General features: G+C 44.2%; 1 protein-coding gene across 1 annotated transcript in view; it reads left to right on the forward strand.

The window, feature by feature from the left end:
• Positions 1 to 17,500, forward strand: part of mgat5b (alpha-1,6-mannosylglycoprotein 6-beta-N-acetylglucosaminyltransferase B) — an 84,554-nt gene that overhangs the window by 23,024 nt on the left and 44,030 nt on the right. The window contains exons 4-7 of the mRNA XM_079519653.1: positions 2,034 to 2,143; positions 5,114 to 5,187; positions 6,079 to 6,246; positions 9,418 to 9,582. Coding sequence (XP_079375779.1) covers positions 2,034 to 2,143; positions 5,114 to 5,187; positions 6,079 to 6,246; positions 9,418 to 9,582 — 517 coding nt within the window. The remainder of the gene's footprint in view (positions 1 to 2,033; positions 2,144 to 5,113; positions 5,188 to 6,078; positions 6,247 to 9,417; positions 9,583 to 17,500) is intronic.

The following is a 17,500-nucleotide window of genomic DNA, read 5'->3' on the forward strand; positions in this document are numbered from 1 at the left end:
TAATCATAATGACCCTCCAATTTGTTTACCATTGGCTATTTTCACAATTCTTGCCTCTTTCTTATTATTTGACAATTTTGGCCAATATTTTATAATAAAGTTTGTTGATTACTTTTGATGCAGTAATGGTCTTTTTCTTTTTCCTTTTTTTTAGGTATTGAAAAGTCTTAAAAGTCCATAAATTGACAATTCACTATCATTGGGGACCCCTCAAAATCCTGTGGGGACCCCCCTGGGATGCAATAACATTAAGTTGTGTGTCTAACAAGGGTACAATGGGCCTATTAAGGACCTAAATGTTAAACATTATTGCAAAAAAAGAGCAAAATAATGCTTTTAAAGCCAATTTAATGATGATAAATGTCCGCTATCAGTATTCCTTGGCTTCGTTCTGCCTCAGCTGGGTGATAAAACACGTTTAATAAGTCTAGGATTGACCCTAGACACAGACAGTTTGAGATCAGCAGTCAGGAGAAACTTTGCCAACCTGGTATACTGTTAAAAAAGTAATTAGGTTGGCTTCTTGCTCTTTAATGCATGAATAACCTCTCCTAGACCAGAATTCAGTAATAAAAAATGTCAGGTTGTTTCATATGAGCACAGCAATGTGTGAGAGTGAATGAAAGTCAGTGTTGCATGTCCATGTGACACGCTACGATCTTGTAAATCTGCTATTTTTGAATACCCAGCCAATGTGCTAATATATAGCTAATATCTATGACATGGATGCTTACTCGTTGTAATGGCTTAAACGTAATGTATACTCCATTATTTTTAAACCTCATCTCCAGGCATCTATCAGGAGTAGCAATGATCAGTCCCTCAATGCTCTCTGTATCGCTGGAGCAGCAAATTGAAAGCGATGGACAGCAACAACTTGGCAGTCCTCAAGAACTGCTAGCTCAGTGGTTCGCAAAGTGGGGTCTGGGGACCCCCAGCGGTCCTTGAGGGGTTTCCAGGGGGTTCCCAGTTAAATGTGGCTGTTCAAAGATAGCAGATATATCTTGAAAATATTGGAATATTTTTGCATAATTTATTTAAATTATTATTATTAATTGATATCAATGTGGGGGTCCTTGGTAGGAAAAGGTGTGAGAACTACTGCTGCACTATACTGTACCACAGATCAGGAGGGTGGATTATGAATTACAGTAGGTGGCATGACTACAGTAAAATCATTTACATATAATCAGGGCCTTAAAACCGTTGAAGGTCACATACAATACTCCTTTTCAAAAAGTTAATTTGGTCTCCGAAGTCCCCAAAAACATGCCTTTGAAGTTGTTTGCTGAGTTTTTATTAGCATGCCTCTACAACCCTTTGTTTATGTTCATATCTTCTGGACAGGCTGTTTTTGTCTGTAGATTTATATGCAAATGAGCTTAATTTTAACGTCAAGATTAGCTCATTCAATGTTCCCCCAGAGCAGGGGGGACATTTTTTGGGGGATCTTAGGCTAAAAGCCTTTTTATGACCTTTAGCTGTAAAGTTTTGTCGATTTTGTTACAGTTGAAATGTATGTCAAGTCTGCTACATCCAACTGTCTATCTTTTGCTTTCAGGCCTTCAAAAGTCAAATGCAGTGAAACACATTTTTGCTAACAACCTAATTGCACTCGCTTCTCATTTCTCTTGGGGATTCGCTTCAGTGTGCCGAGTCACTTTTCTTTATCTCGACACATAAATTGTCTGCCGGTGTTTAAGAGCTTTTTCTATTTCACGCTCCAACCGAGTTCCACACAATTAGCATTTCCTTCACTTAGTTCAATGTACTTGTGTCCAGGAAGAAAAACACGACAAACCAAAATGAAAACGGGTCAAATGCTGTAGGAGGGAAGCCAGGACTGGAATAAATAAAGTCTGCTGTTCCGTCAGAGGCTTGGTTCCAAAATGTTCTGTGAAGATTACCTGTTTGAAACTGCACAAATTCAATGTCGTGTGTGTGTGTGTGTGTGTGTGTGTGTGTGTGTGTGTGTGTGTGTGTGTGTGTGTGTGTGTATGTGTGTGTGTGTGTGTGTGTGTGTTCGTGTTCAGGATGCAGCCTATGGGTCTAGTGGAGAGGATCCAGGCCATAGCACAGAACATGTCTGATATGGCCATGAGGGTGGAGCAGATTCTACAGCGCAGCATGGCCAGTAATAGAGGTAGAGTTTGAGCAACACACGCACGCACGCACGCATACATCCTGATTACACAGAGAACACCATTTAGTCGCAATGCTTCAGTGCTTCTTGTCTTGATAGGCCTTCAGTTTAGCCCTATCCATTTCAAACTCATTTTACGCCTCAAGACTCGTGCACACTCGCCTCAAGACTCGTGCGCAGTCTGCGCACGCACGACAGACAGACAGACAGACAGACAGACAGACAGAATATTCTGTAGGCTACACTGCAGTGTTTTGAATAATGTACTCGTCCTCATATTTCGATCAGGGCTTCGGTTTCCTCATTCGACCATGTCTATCCACGGTAACGGGACATCTTTGCGCTGAGTAAAATATGCCTTCCCCGTCTCCAACTGTGTTTCCTCATCATTCATCTGTCACATTGTTTGCTTCATTTCCTTTATTTGCTGCGGATTGCATTCATACCTGCACCGAATCGTGCGATTGGAAGCGAAGCGAAACCCCTGTTTTTGGTCGAAGTAGAATGCGGTTATTTGATGCGCATTAGGATTCGAATGAGGCTTCACACCTGCCAAACAAAGCACACTTTCCGAAAATGTGCAGCAAGATTCGTTTTAATCGCAGTAAAGCTTTCTGGTGTGAATATGACCTTAGAGTAATGTTAACTCCATAGACATAGACAATTCCATCTTTAATATTTTATGATCTGTTGATGAATTGGACCACAATGGAAACAAGTCCCCTTGGGCTTACTACAGTACCGTACATATACAGTATGTGGCTGTTTAGTCTGACTCCAGAAGACATTGAACATGAGGTTATATGCTTGCCCTTAGCATTTGTTAGTTAATCATATACTGTAGAACATAACAGATGTTTCTTTCTGCCATATTACCATTCACATAATCCTCCCTTCATGTCATGTGGTGGAATTGCAACACTCCTCCGCTGCACCACAGTGCTTTGTCGCTGTCTTATCATAAACGCTACACTGCGTGATGTTAAATGCCTGCTTACCGTATATGAATTACTGTCTTGTTAATAGGATCTGAGCCTGTCCGCTTTTTTCTATTAGCCTTTGCTCTCAATGTCTTTATTGGGCACTTGTATGAAATGGCATTCATTCAATACAATCCATTTAGTCCATCCTATGCATCAGACAGAGATGACATATTCAATGCGTTGCTGAGCGACACTGCGTTTAAAAGCAGTGACACGTTTAGAACATGATGTCTTGTCAAGAGAGACACAGGCGCTTTCACCAATTAAATAATCCCCCGGAAATCATCAAATAAAGCAACTTTGTTGCAAAGAGATTCCCTGTGTTTGCTACCAGCGTGACTAATCCCGGGCTAAGTTTTGACAATGTCAAGCTTTGGCGCCCTTTAGTGCGAGCGCTGTCATTATTATGGTAATCGAGCAGAATGGCTGCTAATTCGTCGCCTGTGATTGTGCTCAGCGAGGCTTGGCAGCACGCCGGTGGAAGGGACAGCAGCCGCTCCTTTTAATTAGGCCGCCTAGTGCCGGATAGTGAGGAGAATGGACAAAGGGAAAGCGAAAGAGAGAGAAAAGGAGATGCAGGGGGTTCAAAGTATGAAGAAGAGGGTGGCAGAGGTATTGAGAGAAAGCAGTCGGGCAGGAGATCAGTGGAGAGAAGGAAGCGAGGTAGAGTGAAAAATCGAATGATTTTTTCATTAATCACGCCCATATGGCATTGTGTATCCAGTGCCCTTGCTGGGTCGCAGGGCTTTTAGATGAGCTTGTTAACTGGCCCCAGAACATACCTAATGAACCCCCCACCGCCTTAACGACCGAATGCTGCTGTAGTTCTGAATAACAGAAAGACATCCTGCAGGCGGTTCAGACGAGTATTAACCTGTTCAAACTGTTTCTTAGGCATTTATTTACACAGAAAGTAAAACAACAACCGAAAATGAAATGTGTTTTTAATTAGTCCTCTAAATCACTTGAAATCTGAAATGAAGTCTGTGGTCACAAAGAGGGAGCCACTCAGGCTGTTCAAGGCTCACAGCCAATCAGCTTTTTCTTGTGAAACCTAATGCACCACAACAACACCCCCTCCCATTGTTTTAATTCTTCTAAATTACATGTCTGTACAGTACTTATATTGTGTGCTCATGGCTACTTTCATATGTATATGTATATGTAGTATATGTATATGTATATGTATATGTATATGTATATGTATATGTATATGTATATGTATATGTATATGTATATGTATATGTATATGTATATGTGTATATGTGTATATGTATATATATATATTTAACCACATGAGCCCTAGCGTTCCCTATTCTGGGGCAACCATTGGCTATCTATAAGCTCACAACCTTCTGAGCTTGTACAGTTGATCAGCTTAGTTCACCTAAGAGATATAGTGTAGACTAGTGGAGCAAAAAACGCTGGGGGACCTTAATGAGCTTAGGTGAATAATGTCTTATCCTAATATTGGTGCATAATGATGAATTGTATAATTGTATATCGTACATTCACACAGGTCAAGGTATTTGCAGGGTAGGTAACCTGATGTCAAAGCAATTAGCATTAACTGCGTTAATATCATTCATTATCTATTTCTATTTGCCAGTAGCACTTTACTTCTCATTATGTAGAGCATTACTTTAAGCAAATGTGAAAGGGCACGCTCGTTTTTCAGTATTTTTCAGATTATGAAAGTGCATATCGTATAGCTTTCAAATGATGTCATGCATTGGAATCTGAAAATAGTTGAAGAAGAACTTATTTTAAAGTTCTCAAATAAATAAAGAAGCTAAGAAAAAGCCTGTCAAAGATCTGTGGTACTATATCTCACACCTCCCATAGCACTTAAGGACAAAGTAGCGAAGGCTACCGTGTTTTCTGATCCTAAAGCTACTGTTTGTTATACATGAGTGGATTCTTCAACATACAGTACTGTGTTACAGGGTGAGACTTTAACTCATAATGCTGTCTTTCTCTCTGTCAGTTAGGGATGGAGCATCAGGCCAGTGTGATATTCCTAAAGACCCCCGGTACCCAGACTGCCCCAGCAAGGTGGACGTAAGTCTACACAGCATAATCATTTCCAAATTACCTGACGTAGAGACCTCAAACTGTCCTGTCCTTTGGCGCTCTTACACCCTCGATTTATACTTTGCTGTGCTCAGTGTAAATAAGTGTAATAAGTATAAATCAGGCTTCATATCGTTACGAAGTGCACAGCCAGTTGGCCACTAGGGCCATGAGGGTCTGAGCCATCTACTGTCCATTTTTTCTTCATTACAATCGGGGTGAACTGCGGGCTACGACGGAATATTTGCCCCAAATGGCAAGTGTGCGTCAACGTTGCTGCCATATTGGTAGGAGCAACTTGCCACAACGTTCTGCTTTGTGAGCATTACTGTTACTAAGTAAGAAAGTGTTTTGGTTTGAAAGAGCAGCATACTATCATACTACCAAACCAAGCTACATTAAGATCGGTTGAGAATTCAGCAAGTCATGATGATTTCAATTACGGAGAGCTCTCCTTCCTTAATAGACGGACATACAATAGGAGTACCCCGAGTTTTACTTAAATGGCGGCCGCGTTGATGCATCGCTCCAATGAGCAGCAGCAGCCAATACAGTATCTATACGTGCATATATCTATACCCATGACCTTCATGGCTGTGCCGCAAACGTGGAACAGCCTTGTAGTGGTAAAAAAGAACTCACCTGGCCGCAACGTTAGTTTTTATGAACCAATTTGACCACATTAACAAGAGGTCATAAGGGATGAACACATAAACCCCTCACCAATGAAGCCTTTTATTGAGCTTGATATCGACCTCAGTCGACTGCGACAGTTTAAGTCACATATATTTCTTCCCTAATTGTGATGTATGCAGCACTCGTGAGAGACATTAAACTTAAACTATGTTAATTTGTTGGCATGGAAACCTGGCCTTCCAGTGGATGCGTGCGCGCTGGACCTCGGACCCTTGTTACGCCTTCTACGGTGTGGACGGCTCGGACTGCTCTTTCCTCGTGTACCTGAGCGAGGTGGAGTGGTTCTGCCCCCCGCTGGCCTGGAGGAACCAGACCGCCGTGCCCACCTACAAACCTCCACCCAAGAGACAGGTAACCACATCCATCCTCCACCCAAGAGACAGGTAACCACATCCATCCTCCACCCAAGAGACAGGTAACCATCCATCCTCCACCCAAGAGACAGGTAACCATCCATCCTCCACCCAAGAGACAGGTAACCATCCATCCTCCACCCAAGAGACAGGTAACCATCCATCCTCCACCCAAGAGACAGGTAACCACATCCATCCTCCACCCAAGAGACAGGTAACCACATCCATCCTCCACCCAAGAGACAGGTAACCACATCCATCCTCCACCCAAGAGACAGGTAACCATCCATCCTCCACCCAAGAGACAGGTAACCATCCATCCTCCACCCAAGAGACAGGTAACCACATCCATCCTCCACCCAAGAGACAGGTAACCACATCCATCCTCCACCCAAGAGACAGGTAACCACATCCATCCTCCACCCAAGAGACAGGTAACCATCCATCCTCCACCCAAGAGACAGGTAACCACATCCATCCTCCACCCAAGAGACAGGTAACCACATCCATCCTCCACCCAAGAGACAGGTAACCATCCATCCTCCACCCAAGAGACAGGTAACCACATCCATCCTCCACCCAAGAGACAGGTAACCATCCATCCTCCACCCAAGAGACAGGTAACCATCCATCCTCCACCCAAGAGACAGGTAACCACATCCATCCTCCACCCAAGAGACAGGTAACCACATCCATCCTTCACCCAAGAGACAGGTAACCACATCCATCCTCCACCCAAGAGACAGGTAACCACATCCATCCTCCACCCAAGAGACAGGTAACCACATCCATCCTCCACCCAAGAGACAGGTAACCATCCATCCTCCACCCAAGAGACAGGTAACCACATCCATCCTCCACCCAAGAGACAGGTAACCACATCCATCCTCCACCCAAGAGACAGGTAACCACATCCATCCTCCACCCAAGAGACAGGTAACCATCCATCCTCCACCCAAGAGACAGGTAACCATCCATCCTCCACCCAAGAGACAGGTAACCATCCATCCTCAACCCAAGAGACAGGTAACCACATCCATCCTCCACCCAAGAGACAGGTAACTACATCCATCCTCCACCCAAGAGACAGGTAACCACATCCATCCTCCACCCAAGAGACAGGTAACCACATCCATCCTCCACCCAAGAGACAGGTAACCACATCCATTCCAGTGCATTTCACTCATTTACAGTATCTATTTGTCTCTGAAAGTGTAAAAAAGATGTAACCGAATTCGTCCATCCATGCCAGTGTATCTCACTCTAAGAACACACTAAAATCCTCAATGTTCATTTATCTATCTGTCACTACGAAAGTATGTATGAATTCGGTACAAAATTAATGTACCGAATTCCATACTTTTTTTTTAGTTAAGGATTTGAGTGTGTTGAGAAATTTGCTGATAGAGTTGAGTTAAAAACCGCGCACACACAGACACAGCTGCTTAAAGGTGGCCTTACACTAGCCGATAATCGGGCATTTTTGACGCTCGGGGGGTGCCCGACCGCTCAAAGCGCGATCGGGATCGGCCCGATCAACATCAAGAATGTTTGATATTTGCTCTGCCCCGCTCCGATTATCCTGTAGTGTGTGGTGCTATCAGATTTCAGATTGAAAAAAAATCGGCTAGTGTAAGGCCACCTTTAGTCACGTAATGCAGTCAGTGTGTCTGAACGTCGCCAGCGGAGCATCCGTTCAGCTCCACTCCAGCTCCTTTCTTTCCTTTGGTGTTCCTGTCCAATCAGAAAGCAGCGATGGCTGTTATTTCATCATCCTCCCATGTTTTACCACTCGTTTATCTGTCCATCTCCCGGGAGAACACAGGACGTGTCACTCACACGGCTTCTGCCTCCGATTGTCTCTGAATGCCGCTGGCCCTGTTTGTTTTTGTGTACAGTAGTCTCAATGTATTCACTGTATCCCCCCACAGTTAGCCGTACTCCTCCCTGGAGCACTGTAAACCCAACACCAACCGGCCCGCTGTGCAGTCGTTCCTCCGCTCTGCCGTGTGTTCTAATTAGCTGCCTATATTCACTGCCACTAATCCTACAGCTTTCCCTCGGGGCGGAGAGACCGTTCGTGCGTGCGTGCGTGCGTGCGTGCGTGCGTGCGTGCGTGCGTGCCTGCCTGCCTGCCTGCCTGCCTGCCTGCCTGCCTGCCTGCCTGCCTGCCTGCCTGCCTGCCTGCGTGCGTGCGTGCGTGCGTGCGTGCGTGCGTGCGTGCGTGCGTGCGTGCGTGCGTGCGTGCGTGCGTGCGTGCGTGTACGGTGTACGTCTCTGCATACAATTTAGGCATTTAGCAGCGGCTCTTAATCCAGAGAGATTTAAGTAAGAACAACACATGGTAATATGTCAAATACATAGTCACCAAGGATTATAAGCAAGCTAACAGTAGTTGTACAATGAAACTGAGTATACACTATAGAGTGCTATGTTTACAAACTCTACATAATATGATATCTATTCTAAAGTACATAAGTTTAGCCTTTGCATACGCCTATAATGTCATCGAGGCTAGTGCAAGTGCTACGGGCTAAAATGGAGTCTGAAGAGGTGAGTTTTCAGACTACGCCGGAAGATTGGGAGTGAGTCTGCAGTTCTGATTGATGTAGGGTTTGATCAGACTTAGAAGATATGGGGGTGCCATACCTTAGTAGGCCAGACCTGTTTTGTACTCTGTGCGGGCAGCAACCGGTAGCCAATGGAGGGGGCGGAGAAGGGGGGAGACATGTGAGAACTTTGGCTGGTTGTATGCTGCGGCATTCTGGATCAATTGGAGAGGTTTAAGTGCACATGCCGGTAGGACCAGTAAGGACAGAGTTACAATAGTCATTAACACTTAACACGTACTTGTACAGTATTGCACCATCAGAGAGCAGTAGAGGTGGAATGAGAGCGAGGCTTTTTATGTGGACGACCTCAGGCAGCCTCGGGCCCGAGCAAATGACACCGTATGACACAGAGAGCTGTGCTACAAATCCACTTGAAGAAAGGAACTGAGCGAGAGACAAAGGTCGTCTCACAAAAAGAGCGACCATCAACGACCGCCGCTGGGCTCTGGCAGCCATCATAAGTCTTTTATATTTATGGCTCTGACAGCTGACAGGTGAGTTTTGCAACCATGTGCGTGCCATTGATTTTTGTTCCACCTGCTGTTTGCTTCTTGAAGGCTGCCCTGCGCTCAGACATCGGGGCTCTGCTGGAGCAGGTGGGAACAGGGAAAGAGTCCCTGAGCTTCATGAAGAGACGAATGCGGAGGATGGCGGCGCAGTGGGCCTCGGCAGCCCGGCGGCTGGATGACAAGCTACGCAGCCAACACAGAGAGCAGAAGAGGGTCAGTGCAGTACATGCTCACACACGTCTGTATACACACACACACGCTCAGTGTTAAAGCTACAATCCTTAGGATTTATGTTCTGCCCGGGGTCACCTCTGTGGGTGAAGGTGACAAAGGTTCTACCAGGCACCATTTCTGCTTGGCTAGGAGAGATGGTGCACGTATACGTTTCAGTCAGTAACTAGTACCCAACAAAGTTCTCAATGGAAGTGTATGGAGACCATCTCCAACCACTGTAATTGTAGGCTACTACTGTACAGTAGGTACAGTAGGTAGTAGGTATTTAACCAACGTGTATGGACACATTGGTTCAAATATTATTTTATTCATCAAAATAACAAAATGAAATAAGTAATAACATTCGTATACTCTCTGTCTCTGAGTTACAGTGGATACATTAACAATGAGGACTTTACTGTGTAGTAGTGTTACATGTGTGCCGGAGCCAAGAAATGTGTGTTATGAACAGCTCATGTGTAATGTGCACACTGAAGTCTGACTGATGGAAAATAGCTATAATGAGTAGACTATAATGAGTTGACAGGAATAGGCTCAGCAAGAGCAGATGTTTCATGGCAGACTGGACAGAACCCCCTTTTTTTCCCTGCAGCGGGGGTTGTTGTTTTCGTTGGGTACTTGTATTGCTGCCGCTGGCTGCTGGCTACTGCTGCCACTATTAGATATCAAGGAATTATTGGCTTTAAAGAGCCGTTGTGATGGAACTGACACTATCGCCTCGGCAGGTTCTGGTGCTGCGTCGGCGACAGACTGTAGAGTCCTCTGAATATCTCCTTGCCTGGTGGTGGTTCCATTGTGAACAAGTGCAGTACAGTGCAGTATGTATGCATCTTTTATACCCTACCTGGCAGGTTAAAACAAAAGCCACCAGATTAGCATTTGAATGCCTGAACTGCGCAAACGTAAAAGGGGACAGGCAACGTCCACACCACCCACCCCCCACCCCCGCCCCCGGACAGTTAGGAGTCAGGACAAAAGAGGAGTTACAAATCCTTCAGCCCCCACAGAGATGACGTCACTCACTCACTCACTCACTCACTCACTCACTCACTCACTCACTCACTCACTCACTCACTTACTCACTCACTCACTCACTCACTCACTCACTCACTCACTCACACACACGTGTACTGCGCACGTGTGTGTGTGTGTGTGTGTGTGTGTGTGTGTGTGTGTGTGTGTGTGTGTGTGTGTGTGTGTGTGTGTGTGTGTGTGTGTGTGTGTGTGTGTGTGTCTGACACATAGTCACACATAGTCAAAGTCGTGAAGTTGAATGGAAATAAATAGAAAAACAACCAGGAGCAAAAGTGTTTTCTGCTGATCCAACAGACTCGTAAAATGTGAAATACTGTCTCCTCCAACCCCAGGAAACATTCAAATTTGATTTCGTTCATACTGTACAGTATATTTTTTGCTTTTGCCTTTTTTTACTCAACAGTGAAATGATAAAAGCCTTCCTCAAGCAGGCACAGCTTTTGCAGACAAAAAAACAGGCATGCAGGCAGGAAGGATGGTATTAACGTATTCATGCCCAAATGCCATGCTAGTACACAGAACTGCTGCCACATCTCCCGCGCTCAACCGTGCAGGTTTTTCAGCTGCAGTTTTAAGACTGAATGACTTTAAGCACACAGTGAAATCCCCAGTGTTAATTGGGTTACAGTCTCAGGGATGAAGGGAAACTTTCATGTCAAACGCATCGTTTCACATGTTTTCGAGTCAACATTTGGCAGAGAAATATACAGACGACATAGCATATTTTTTGCCACACCATGGTCTTTACATCAGAACACTGGAATTTAGATTGACAATTTTAGTTTTCCATGAAACCTTCCAGTAACGTATAGATAATGAAAGAGACTTGGTATTTTTTGTGATTAATTGACTTTAGTGCACTTTAGCTGTTGACATTAGGAACATTTCTTTTCAGTGAGTATTGTATGTTAGAACTGGCCTCTGCAGTGGTTCTACATTCCCTCAACTGGCCTGCACTTTAGGTTCAGAGCCTTTGTCGTGTGTGTGTGTGTGTGTGTGTGTGTGTGTGTGTGTGTGTGTGTGTGTGTGTGTGTGTGTGTGTGTGTGTGCGCGCGTGTGCGTGTGCGCGCGTCAATACACTGGAAGGCATGTGTGCACGTGTCTGTATGAAATGGGGTGGCACTCTCATGGATTCCCTTTGACAGTCAGTAGCCTCAGAGCTCAGCCTTTGGAAGCCTAGATTTATTGCAGTATTCTTCCTTTCCACCCACAGAATTCAATTTGTGGCCAGACACTTCTCCTTAAATCCCCTCTCCAATTGAAAAGTGTCTCACCACTTCAAAGGCTTGTATAAAAATGAGACAAAGTGAGTTACAGTAGTCCATTTTGTATTATGGCTTCTTTTTGGGAATCGGGCCAACAGTGCCCTGGTCTCCATCCAGGAGATGCACATGATTCAGCACTGATGTCATCGGTCCATCTTTATCAAACGAGTGACGCAGCATCGCCGCTGAATCAAAGCCAGCTATCTGTCATTAGAGACAACACCTTTCCCAAATGCCAAGCTCCTTGTTCACGTTCCCAATGGAGAGCAGAACTGTGTTCAGTGTAATGGTGTGCTTGACAGTAATGGTCACTGTCCATTAACTACACTCTGTAGACTCTCCAGGCTGAGACAGACTGACTGACTGAATGACTGACTGAAGTCTTTTTTTTGGGTACTTGTATTGCTGCAGCTGGCTGCTGGCTACTGCTGCTAGCCTGGCTAATAAGCCAGACTGAAATCACACTGTCGTGTGGTATTTGAGTCTGGAGATGCTGTGTATGGATCTTGTTTCCCGGGGGGCGGGTTCAAACATTTTCTCTTTGACGCAATTGGTCAGAGCTACTGTCAGTCAAAGGTCTCAAGCATTAAACGTCACTCTACCAAAGCCCGCCCATATTGCATACCGTGTCCCGATTGGCCACACCAGTTCTCTGGTGTAGGAAATGGGCGTACAATTGAACCTCTCCAGACCGTAATCCGCCGGCAGGCAATTTTTTTTTGCCAATGGCTGATTCGGTCTGGCTTATTAGCCAGGCTATACTGCTGCCACTTTAAGATATCAAGGAATTATTGGCTTTAAAGAGCCGTTGTGATGGCACTGACACTATCGCCTCGGCAGGTTCTGGTGCTGCGTCGGCGGCAGGTTTCAACGGCAGGCTGGCATCGCTGTTGCCAGGGGTGTTCTTGGTGCTGCTGCCGGCGACGGACTGTAGAGATTCATTCAGTCTCTGAATGAATCTCTCCTTGCCTGGTGGTGGTTTCATTGTGAACAAGTGAGCAGGGTACAGTACAGTATGTATGCATATTTTATACCCTACCTGGCAGGTTAAAACAAAAGCCACCAGATTAGCATTTGAATGCCTGAACTGCGCAAACGTAAAAGAGGACAGGCAACGTCCCCCCCCCCCCCCTCCCCGCCCCCGCCCCCGGACAGTTAGGAGTCAGGACAAAAGAGGAGTAACAAATTCTTCATGGGGGCTCAAGCCCTGCAGCCCCCACAGAGATGACGGCACTGTCTCTCTCTCTCTCTCTCTCTCTCTCTCTCTCTCTCTCTCTCTCTCTCTCTCTCTCTCTCTCTCTCTCAGGGATGCCAGATTGAATGTGGTTTATTTATACATGGCCACATGACATGATCAAAATTAAGTGTTTTCCACGTCAACATGGCTAGACATTCATTGATCGAAAAGGACCATATAGTAGGCAAGAATCGCATATACAAAATAAGTAGTAAGGTTACAATAATCATATATAAGGATATACAAAAGAAAATTGGAGGACTTTAAGTCTGGCCTGATCCTCTACACTTGGACTGACTGCATTAGCATAATGTATAAACAATGAATAAATATAAATATAAGTGTCATGCACATCTCTTTAACCAGTAGTAGATCAAAGTGGCTTATTGTCCGTATCAATTGTAGACAATTTACAATCTATCCACAGTGAAACATTTACAGCAGTTGGTTATGTAACTTTCAACCTGGCGTCCCTATTTCGGGCATGTCTTCCTTGGCAAAAATAGCAACCTGTCGCGATGCATTTTTGAGCTTGTAAATCAGCATTTTCTTTTCTATTTGTGGAATAGGGCTTTTACAGCTACACTATATAGGCCTACTTTTCTGTGTGTGAATAAAATATTATTTGGACAAATCTGTAGGTGGAGCGGCAGGCCCCCCCCCCCCCAGGTTGGCAGAGGAAGTGTAGATAATTGACACTGGTGAAAAAATGGGTTGCAAAATCATGGGATAAAAAATATTTAAAAAAAAGAAGATGGATGGATGGATAGATGGATGTATGGTAGAGTATTCTAATACAATATAACAGAAAAAAAGGAGGACTCTGCACATCTTTATAGCCCTGATGAAATATAGATGTATTGAAACCAACATTTCAACAATATAGTTTTCTTCAGGGTTTTTGATATAATATAACAATACTCACACCACTGCAGTGGTTGTACAGTACTTGGTCTCCCTGCTCTAATTTGTGACATTTACATCCTGTGGTCTGGTACAACCACTGCTGGTTGACGAGTAGCACTGCTAAAGTCAAAATGTACTTTATCTCCTGAGCTTGCAGGCATGCTCTATTAGCTCAGTGGTAAAAATGTCAGGACCCAGGTTCGAATCTCGGGTAAGACAATAAAAGTTACAGAGTGCAGCTTTAAGTAGTTAATGGCCACACAAAAGGACCAAATTGCTTAGACTTTTCACGGGACAATGAGTCTGTGGCTGAAGCATGAAGCATCCTCCCCTCCACCACCGTCTTATCTGTTGCCCAGTTTACTGCCGCCGACAGACGGGGACTTCATCACCAGCGTGTTCAATTTAATTCAGTTGAAAATAACGACATTTTTGTTTGAGCGATGCAGTCATGCGTTCAGTCAGTGTGTATGAATCAGCCTGCAGGTGAAGTGTCATCGCTGAAGTTGAGATGAGGTGTGTAATTATAGTGTTATGTGTCCCCTGAGATGCTAGTTGCAGAGCAATGCATGGCGTCCACCGTGCCAGCACTGTAATTATTGTGGTTCAACAATAAAACACTTGCTTGTAAAACACTCTGAGCTACATTATATGTATATATACATTATATTATGGAAGTACAAATCATTCTATAAATATTACAATTTCGCTGTTGTGATTTCACGCCTTAGGTAATGCTGTACGAGACTGACTGCCATATCAGAGATTCAAAGTTATCTCAAAGTAGATCTGAACTGAGACTCCCCTACACACACACACACACACACACACACACACACACACACACACACACACACACACACACACACACACACACACACACACACACACACACACACACACACACACACACACACACACACACACACACACACACACACACACACACACATTTTCCTATGGCTGTGTGTCAACTGTCAATGAGCCTTATACTGTTGCCAGAGCAGAAAGCTTGCATAGAAGTGAAACAATGCATTTCTGTTCTTAAAAAGTTTAGATTACTTATACCCTTTAACCGTTGCTGGATCACATTGCAAAGTAATCCGGCGATGGACCGCGTCTATTGCCAATAATACTGATATTACAGTCAATTTGCAACAGAACTGCACACTTGTCTGTTATTTAGCGGGATAGTGAATCTCATTGTGAATCTGCAGCGCTGCTGTAAGAGTATGCATACTGTATTATGGTTGGGAGGGAGTGTGTCAGAGAAGATTTGTACCACCATTTCTTTCCCCAAGGCAAAAGCGAGGCAAAGGGAAAGGCTGTATTCTGCAGAGGCTCAATCTAATTTCATTATACATTTAACTGGCTGGAAATTCCATCCTATCCCATCAGCAATTAAAACCACCCTGTACCATTATGCATACCAATTAGCTGTCAGCAGGTCAATTTCTTTTTTCCACTATATGCCAGGAGTTGCTTGAGGAAGAAAATATCTGTGTGCATTTCTTTGGTGTGACTGCATTGCATTCTCATCTCATCTTCATCAGAGTGACTCCTCATTAATTGTGACAATCACTGATCCTTGCAGAACATCTTACTCTAATGTGGGCCTATGTGGACGGTTGAATGTTACCTTCACAAATAGACATTTATTTACCAAGGGAGACCGACTGTTTCAACCTCAGAAATCAAAGCATTGACTGATGTTAACAATGGCTTGCTCATTAAAACCTCCAATTCTAAGCCTGCAGGAGTGCTGTACAGGTGCTCTACAAAACGACACTAGCTAGTCAACAACACTAATCTTAGATGTCCAAACACTTTTTTAAACACCCTGTGCATGTGATTCATTCTTCCTCAATGTTATCACTACTGTCATGACTACATTCACAGTTCACACATACATAAATATGTGTTGTAATTTATATTTGGAAGAAGGTAAAAGATTCAGAGCTTCTGTGCTGTGAATAAATACATCAACCTGTATGAATAGTGAATTGTTTGAAATGTGAAATATTTGTCAGCGAGTATTCCACATTTTAGTATTGCTTATTTTCGTCACACCTAGCCAAACCTCAAGCTCAGCTCCTCTTTTCTCCCCTATGTGACTCCCTTCTATTCTAGGCCAGCTCAGTGCCCTTGTGGTTAAGAGTGTCCGCCCCCAGTCTGGGAGGTCGCAGTTGAGTCATAAAAAGACAAAAAAAAGTTACGCAATGCCTGTCTGCTTGGTACTAAGAGTCAAGGGTTGGATTGAAGGTACATTAGGCTGACTCACGCTAAGGAAACAAGGGAAAGGCTCCTGAACAGTATGATCCACATATAGCTCCTGAACAGTATGAGTCACATATAGCTCCTGAACAGTATGAACCACATATAGCTCCTGAACAGTATGAGTCACATATAGCTCCTGAACAGTATGAGTCACATATAGCTCCTGAACAGTATGATCCACATATAGCTCCTGAACAGTATGAGTCACATATAGCTCCTGAACAGTATGAGTCACATATAGCTCCTGAACAGTATGAGTCACATATAGCTCCTGAACAGTATGAGTCACATATAGCTCCTGAACAGTATGAGTCACATATAGCTCCTGAACAGTATGAGTCACATATAGCTCCTGAACAGTATGAACCACATATAGCTCCTGAACAGTATGAGTCACATATAGCTCCTGAACAGTATGAGTCACATATAGCTCCTGAACAGTATGAGTCACATATAGCTCCTGAACAGTATGAACCACATATAGCTCCTGAACAGTAGGAGCCACATATAGCTCCTGAACAGTATGAGTCACATATAGCTCCTGAACAGTATGAGCCACATACAGCTCCTGAACAGTATGAGCCACATATAGCTCCTGAACAGTATGATCCACATATAGCTCCTGAACAGTATGAGTCACATATAGCTCCTGAACAGTAGGAGCCACATATAGCTCCTGAACAGTATGAGTCACATATAGCTCCTGAACAGTAGGAGCCACATATAGCTCCTGAACAGTATGAGTCACATATAGCTCCTGAACAGTATGAGTCACATATAGCTCCTGAACAGTATGAGTCACATATAGCTCCTGAACAGTAGGAGCCACATATAGCTCCTGAACAGTATGAGCCACATATAGCTCCTGAACAGTATGAGTCACATATAGCTCCTGAACAGTATGAGTCACATATAGCTCCTGAACAGTAGGAGCCACATATAGCTCCTGAACAGTATGAGTCACATATAGCTCCTGAACAGTATGAGTCACATATAGCTCCTGAACAGTAGGAGCCACATATAGCTCCTGAACAGTATGAGCCACATATAGCTCCTGAACAGTAGGAGCCACATATAGCTCCTGAACAGTATGAGTCACATATAGCTCCTGAACAGTAGGAGCCACATATAGCTCCTGAACAGTATGAGTCACATATAGCTCCTGAACAGTATGAGT

The sequence above is a fragment of the Electrona antarctica genome (assembly GCF_951216825.1).
Source record: "Electrona antarctica genome assembly, chromosome: 14".
NCBI classification, from domain to species: Eukaryota; Metazoa; Chordata; class Actinopteri; order Myctophiformes; family Myctophidae; genus Electrona; species Electrona antarctica.